The following is a 7,845-nucleotide window of genomic DNA, read 5'->3' as shown; positions in this document are numbered from 1 at the left end:
TAGGTGGCGGTAAAGCTTCGCTACACAAAATGGCTGGAGTCGATATGAAAAACCAGGAACTAGCTTCTGCTACTCTGCTCTGAATCTTTATAGGTCCATGCTCTGAATGATGGAGCACGATATAAGCGAAACCACTCAAAAAGCATTCACATGTCAGTCGTGTGGTTTAAGTAGCCCTTTCACTTACTACGGCCAGAAACCACCAAACACCAGAGCCATTGTGTAAGTGGACATTAGACAGAGAAGGAAAATCCTTTGAGCGCTGCGGAGCTAGCTATGCTAAAGCTAATGTTGTTAGCTTGTGCGCGAGCGTCTACCGTTTAGATACACATCGATAATTAACCCTCCACTTACGTGTACGTGGCATAAATAGCAGTAACTGCCTTGAAACACATTTTCAGTTTTTTTGTGTGCCTTTCTGTTGTCCGTCAGGTTGCTGGAGGAGTGTTTTGTGACCAGGGACCCCTTCAATCCTGATAAGGAGAAGTTTCTTGTGTTGGGCTCTACGTGCAGCCTGTGCAGCAAGTGTGTCTGTGTTGGCTCGGTAAGATGTCCCTTAAATGTAATTGCTACGGTCTGTTGATACATATGAGATCATGTAATTCAGTTTATCAACTGAAATGCCTGTGTGCACAAATGTCGGCGTGGTCCTCAGATGACAGCCGTGCTCAAAAGGGAACGCGGGTGTGTGTACTGCTGCCACTCTAATTCTGTCAAAAGGCAAATCTAAATTCTGTTGACTGCAACATTTTTGATCAGGAAAACATAGATGAGCAGTTAAATCTGCATGTGTTGTTGATTTGAAAACCAAGCTGTGCCCCTGTGATCACTGGCGATAAAACATGCATCTGTAGTTCCAATGATTTCCTCAGATGACTTTGCAATCATGTGGCATATACAATGTGCTAGGTAAACTTGTGATGCCCTTGAAATCCATTAATCCAGATTCCCAAACAGATTGTAAGGAATTTTATAGATATGTAACGTAATGGGCTTATCCATGTGAAAGTGGAGCCCTGATGCGGAACTATTTGCTTTCTCTTCGATCAGGACTGCAGTCTCTTCTACACCAAGAGGTTCTGCATGCAGTGTGTGAACAAGCACCTGGACCAGTTCCCCCGTCAGATTCAGGCCGAGCTGGCCAAGAAGAAGCACAGCTCCAAGGCCGCCGTCACTTGACATCGGACAAAAGGTCTACAACTCACTCACCAATATGAGGACAATTGTCTGAATGTTTGGACTAAATAGTCGCCGGATATGTCTGGATGCTTTTACCAGCGCTCCATTATCAAACTCATAACTGAGACCAAACTGCAAAAACACCACAGCGGAAAAACAGAACATCCTGTAGTTTATTAGCAGAGCTCTGGCTTATTATAATGGTGGAGTAAAATAAGCACCACACATCAGAAAATACTAATTTATGCTTGTGGCCAGTAAACGTTAGGCTATTGTGAAAGCCCCCAGGGTGTTATTTGTTCATTGTTTATTTGGTTCTGGACCGTTTTACAGAAGCGAGCAACGGGTGCAGGACCCCTGTGGGATTATGGCTGCCGGCTCAGAATCAGACCCGCTGGTTTGCGGCAATTAAAAATGTCCCCCAAATGAACATCTGATGTCATGTACTGCATGAAAGCAGAGGAGGAATTTCTTTTCGGAGACACAGAAACTCAAGTCTTCAAGTTTTTATTCATTGGATTTGGATCCCACTATTTGTCATTAAAATCCCTTTGCTATATTTATTAATAAACAGATATTGATGAACAGTATTAAAATGGTTGCAAATACATGCTAGTTCAGCCCAATTCAGCAGCTATTCTCGGCTTCTTACAAACTGTACACCACAATTTTTATGTATGACTCAAAAAGCTGTATGAGCTAGTGTGTTTCTTGAAACCAGTTGCCGGGCGGATTAAAATTACAGATTTACGTTTCTACAATTTCTCTTATGTGATTTAATTATGCATGTTGCACACTTTTATTTGAACATTATTTTGTATTTTCAGCAACATATGGTAACGGTTACATGTATGTGACTAATTATCTTGTTGTAACTACAGTTTGTGTTGACTGTCTGCGACACATCCCTTTTAAAGAGTGCATCAGAGTATCCTGCGTCCATGGTTCAAGAGTGTTCTGATCTTTTTATAGGGGGGAAAAACGTGTTTCTGTGTTATGTTAAACCATAAAAATATGCATACGTGGAACTTCTCTTGTTCTGTGACGCTTCACGGATTATAATTAATGTGTAACTAACGTTCATTTCAGACTGAAGTTACATTTGGCAAACTGAAAGACTCATCCAAAGGTTTCAGGTTAATGTAAAGCTATAGGAGAACATGTCCTAATATTGCAACAGTGAAGAAATAAAACACAAAGTATTGCCCTGTAAAGCATCGGTTATACCTGTGACCTAAACAAAATGTTCCCTGGCCTCAATGGCCCATCTAATCAGTTTGATAGAAATCTGTTCTCATCACTCGGTACAGCAGAAACTCGGCACAGTTTTCAGCAGCATAAACATATTATGGATTAAGCGTGATCCTGGTGATACCATCGATATAACAGATTGCATCGCTGTATTTATCACGAGATGTTTGACTCTCTTCAGGGGTTAATTGAAACAGCATAGCCCTAAAAGCTGGCCCAGTCTTTTTTTTTTTTTACTGGCAAATGCTGCAGAGGAATGCAAAGCGACACTCGCTGTAGAGTTGAAGTTGGGACATAGTGAACCCCTGCGCACAAGGAGCGCTTTGAATTAAATGATTACTGCAGGATGCCTACGCTGCTCTTAAGATGTACAGAAAATAAATGAATTACCTTAAGTCTGGATGTGAACAGCAGTTAGATTAAGTCAGAAGTTTTTTAAGATGCAAACTGAACCTCCCCAGAGGGAAATGAAGGAATTTCAAGGTCTTTGGCCTGCTCTGCACCACTTTCTTTTTCCTCTGTGTCCTAAGTTCTAAGCACACACAAGCAATTACAACCCAGCAAAGCACACAGACCAGCCCTGTGGCACCAGTGGCAAAGTCTGACACCGATAGGCGCCATGCCAACGATGACGGAAGGCTTCCCACTGCCGAGCTGATGTCATCGGATGCCAGTAGGCACATTTGTGGGCGTTTTCCTTGTTTTTGTCCTGCATAAAATCTAATTTTTTTAGTGTTTTGTTGTCATTGGGTGACCTTGAGGGCTGTAGCTTAATAGATTTACACTGATTGAATCAAGTGTGCCCAAGCCGTTGATATGCGGCCAAATCGGATCAAGCAGTGCTATCTATCTGTCAGCACTCAGACGATGATTCAATGATTGATTCTTGCGATGGGATCCCCAACCTGGGGCTAGACATCAGACTCCTCCTAAATGTTGTTTTCTTATCTTATAGGTGTTAACACTGAAAACAATTAACTTTGTATTGTATTTTATCCAGTTCATCTTACGAGTAGGCCTACTTGAAGGCAGCATAGAAATGACAGTCAGTGAGATGAAATGATGTTTGACCTTTAGATGTCTGAAGTGATATGTGCTGTGATAAACCAAGGTGCTAATGGAAAGCTAAAAAGCATGATCAAGTAGGCCTACTCCTTTAGCCCGTTTCTTTCTGTATTTAACTCGTCAAACACTTAATTTTTAATTAGGCCGTATTCATGTGTTAATCCTATCCAGCACTGTGTTGTTTTTGCTGCTGCCCCTGTTCGACTTTAAGAGCGCAATGGGCGGTCCTAGTGCGCAGACCAATGACTCGCCCGTTTAAATAGTCCTTGATGTCAACTTTTTCTTCTTCACTCATAGCTCCCTCTAACGCCATGTTGGCTGTTATGACTTGACTTGTTGTTTTCCTCTGCCTTACTACGGACTTGACAGGAGTGGCTTTTTTTTAAACCCCCCTCCTGCGCCCTTTGGAGACGCGTTTTCCAATTTTCTTTTCTTTTTTTCTTTTTTTGCGCATATGCATTTTGGATGATACGTGCGGATGATGCATGCATCGTTCCCGAGACTTTGCATTTGAAAGGATTACAGTTGGAAATAGAAGTTTGAAGAAGGTGTTCGGTGGTGGTTGTTTGCGTATTATTTTTTTTCTCCCTCCCTTGTCATATGTGCAACAAAATGTCACATGTTCGCCTTTCGAACGCGAGCCCGACGGTGGAGAGGGTGGATGCGCGGCATCCAGACAACGTTCGACCCCCGGTCCGCAGAGCCCTTTTCGGCACACCTGATCGCGAGGAGACGCAGAGGTATTTCGCGGCGTCCATTCAGGAAGGCGTGCAGGCTTTCAGGGAGACGTACAATTTCGACCCCGTCAGCGAGAGACCGCTCACTCCGCGCAGATACGAGTGGCAGGCGGACAGTGACGCACCGGAGTTTTTCACCAGACCGCCTCACAGGAGAGAGGAGCAGCCCCGGGGAGAGGTGGACCTGCCCGGCGAGAGCACCAGGCAGGATGCCGCCGAGGAGGAGACTAGCGGAAGGCTGTCGGGTCGCCAGCCAGAGAGAGAAGGTTCGAGAAAGAGACGATCTGGAGCTCCAGGTGATTAACCCTATGAGTTATTAGGCTGTCACCCATTTATTTATTTTTTATTCCGCTGTGCACGCGTTAATGCAATAGTTGTTTCAACCTATGGTTCAACCGTAGGCGATCTACGCTCGGTGCATCATCCGATCTTTGCAAACAAACAAGTGCGTAGGAGAACGACACCGAGGGGGTGGCAAACTGGGTATTTCCTGACACATGTTAAAGTCATTGGATCTCTTGTTATTAGCGAGGGTGGCAATGTTTGCACACTTGCTTGCTTGGGGGCGAATCAAACTCGCGCTTACTACAATGTAATTTAGCCTACATATTTTCATAACTAAGGGCTATTCTCGCTAGTAGCCTATAGTCATACATTTATCCAGGGTTTGTAACAGCAGTAGCAGCAGCAATGCCGAGAATGTCAGGTACTTTTTACTTCAGTGGACGTGCAGCTCTCCTGACAACTTTGACTGACTTTTCTTCTGCGATCTTTCTGTGTGCCAGGTCCCTGCTCCAGCGAGTGTCCGAGTAAAAGGTCGCTCACCGACGAGGAAGACGACGACGAAGAGGAGCAGACGGGCGGTGCAACACGCCAGTCAGTGGTAGTAGTCGCGGAGGAGGAGAGAGAGAACAGCGGGGAGTTCCAGTGAAAAACAGTGCCAGGTTAGGAATAATCATTTTACTATTCGACTGTTATGCAGAGTCGTGAATTGTTAACGACATAAGTTGTGTGTAACGGACTATAATTCTCATATTTGATGCTAGAGCTTTGAGTGCTTGTTAATCGTCGGCATCAGTTGCGGATAGAGAACAGCTGTAAACACATTTATTTTCCTGCATGCAGCCACCTTACACGTCATCAACCCTTCAACCTTGCATATTGTTGTTACTTTTTTAATCTTCGTGCTGTCACTGTTCACCCTGTTCAAAGCACAAGCAACTGCTTTTTTTTTAACTGCACCATTTAAATACCCCGTTTCCTCTTTATGTCCCACAGAGCGGGGGAGACCTGTTGCTGGTGGAATACTGTAGCCTTTTTCATCATCTGACAGATGGGAGAAAAAAATATTTGTTAAAAGAAAAAGAAAACAGCAACCGTTTTCCTAAAGAAGGGAGGAGGACAGGTTGCACAAGCACTGAATATGTACACTATCAAGTTTTGGCACTCATTTCAATTTAATTGCCTCAGAAGCAGCAGAAAATGTAGCAGTGTGCAAATGGACTTTTGCTCATTTTTGTTTTGTTTTTATTTTTTATCTACTACCTATGTTTCAGATGTAGCACATAAAACAAAGCATATTATGCTTTTCATACCTTTTTGTTAAATGTATTTGAATAAGTGTGTGAATTTGACTCGGGAAGTTGCAGTGCAATTTCCAGCAGAGAAATATTATTTTGTTAAAAGTGGTCATATTGTATTATTATTCAGGTAATTGATGTAAGTTAAAAATGCAGATTTTGAAAAAGTCAGGGTTATGTGGAAACAAATATGTCTTCTTTGTCTTTCCTTTTCTATGGCTTTATTTGTCCCAGTGTTATATATCTTTTTTTTAAGGCCCAGATTGACCCACTGTAAGTTGAGGGTCGAGCTAACTGGGGACAGCCATTACAGATAAAGTTTACATGAAAATAATATTTCCTTATTTCCCAATTGTAATTTTCTTTCTTTCTTTCTTTCTTTCTTTCTTTCTTTCTTTCTTTCTTTCTTTCTTTCTTTCTTTCTTTCTTTGTTTCTTTCTTTCTTTCTTTCTTTCTTTCTTTCTTTCTTTCTTTCTTTCTTTCTTTCTTTCTTTCTTTCTTTCTTTCTTTCTTTCTTTTTTTCTTTCTTTCTTTCTTTCTTTTCTTTTTTAAGGGGATTTTGCCAAAGTTTGTGCCTTTTTGTTTTTTGGGTGTGGGGTGGGAAGAGGGCTAAAACTGCTGAGCAATATCCAACCAAATTTTAATATTGTCTGCTAATAACCCTAAGAATTAGCTGTCATTTTAAAAATTAAGTAAGTTTATATTTTAGTGGCTATGAGGTCACACACACACACACCCTTGTAATAAGTGGTGTAGCCCAGATCAAAAGATAACATTGTTAACCTGGGCTACTTATTATGCAAATATGTGAATCAAAGATTTTTCTTTGTGGTGTGGAATACATGTGGAACATGTAATTGCACTATCGTTAATTTTTCAACTTATTTGAGGGCAGAAAAACAAAGTGACACTGCCTCATTTGGTGTAAAACTTTGAAGTGTACCTGTGTGCTTTTTTTTTTTGGAAAACACTGAAAAATATTATACTAACTTATTTATGTCGAGCTTTTTGTGTGTATAGCTTTCCAAAGCGACATTTTTGTATATATATATTTTCATTATTGTTCTTAAGATAAATAAACTGTTGCAAAACTGAGCCTAATAATCGATTTTATATACTGTGTTTTTGTTTTGTCTCTTCAATCTGCACTCTGATTGATTAAAAAAAAGCCAGCACTGACGTCATAAATGTATGCGCTCACTATTTTGATTGCAAAGAACACAAACACTCCACCATGAACAAACACACTTTATATTTAAAGTGATCCGCCCATGTAAAGTGACTTGACCGATCATAGTGTTTACAAAGTCTTACACAGAGACAACCACGTTACCCTATAAAGGTTGTATGTGTTGAGGAATGACAGAAGTGATCAGTTCAGTTACTCTGCCTGCCTTATCAGGTCTGCTGAGAGTAAAGAAAATTAAAGTATGTCATGCTCTATAATGAGGTTTAAATTACCTTATAAACTCAGCTGAAGGAATCTGACTACAAAAGCATTTCTATAACAGTCCCATAATGTATCAATACATTCCTATGGAGTTACTGCTGTACCAGTAATATCTGGTGTGCGGTTGGATTAAAACCCAGTACACAGTATCCATCTTGAGGGCAGTCAGAGCACCAGAGTACAGGCTGTGACTGTGCTGGATCGTCTCAGCCCAGCTCTGCCTCTAAAGTTGAGAACAACAAGGGTAGGTCCTGAGGAAAAAAGAGGGGGAGAAAAAAAGTTTTCAGTGATTGGCTTTCCCTGGCTCCAATCACAGGAGAGAGGAGAAAAGCAGACCACTTAGGAGGCAGCCAGTCAGAGGGCTGTGGGAGGGAGCTCGGGGAAGCACAGGCTGTTCTTTTCATAAAACACACATTAGTTTTGTTGGCTGCCTCTTTCCTGTTGATACCAGCATGTAGGAGTCAAATACAGAGCGAGTGAGAGAGAGGGAGCTGTTCCTACAATATCTCATACTCGCTGTGACTGTGGCTGCAGTTATTACGAGTGAGCTCATGACCTCGTTGTAAACCTTTAGAGAGGATTG

At 41.7% G+C, this 7,845-nt stretch overlaps 2 protein-coding genes across 2 annotated transcripts; both read left to right on the top strand.

The window, feature by feature from the left end:
• Positions 1-84: 84 nt before the first annotated feature.
• cdpf1 (cysteine rich DPF motif domain containing 1) lies at positions 85-2,219 on the top strand. Its single transcript, XM_080051446.1, has 3 exons — positions 85-222; positions 433-544; positions 1,051-2,219. Exons 1-3 carry the CDS (start codon positions 107-109, stop codon positions 1,177-1,179), a joined length of 357 nt encoding a protein of 118 aa, XP_079907572.1. The 5' UTR covers positions 85-106; the 3' UTR covers positions 1,180-2,219.
• Positions 2,220-3,830: 1,611 nt separating this feature from the next.
• LOC307268676 (cyclin-dependent kinase inhibitor 1B-like) lies at positions 3,831-6,910 on the top strand. Its single transcript, XM_080051409.1, has 3 exons — positions 3,831-4,528; positions 5,018-5,176; positions 5,511-6,910. Exons 1-2 carry the CDS (start codon positions 4,096-4,098, stop codon positions 5,161-5,163), a joined length of 579 nt encoding a protein of 192 aa, XP_079907535.1. The 5' UTR covers positions 3,831-4,095; the 3' UTR covers positions 5,164-5,176; positions 5,511-6,910.
• The last annotated feature ends 935 nt before the right edge of the window (positions 6,911-7,845 follow it).

Source organism: Ammodytes marinus (assembly GCF_949987685.1).
Source record: "Ammodytes marinus genome assembly, chromosome: 22".
NCBI lineage: Eukaryota > Metazoa > Chordata > Actinopteri > Uranoscopiformes > Ammodytidae > Ammodytes > Ammodytes marinus.
This window is presented reverse-complemented; position numbering and strand designations above follow the sequence as displayed.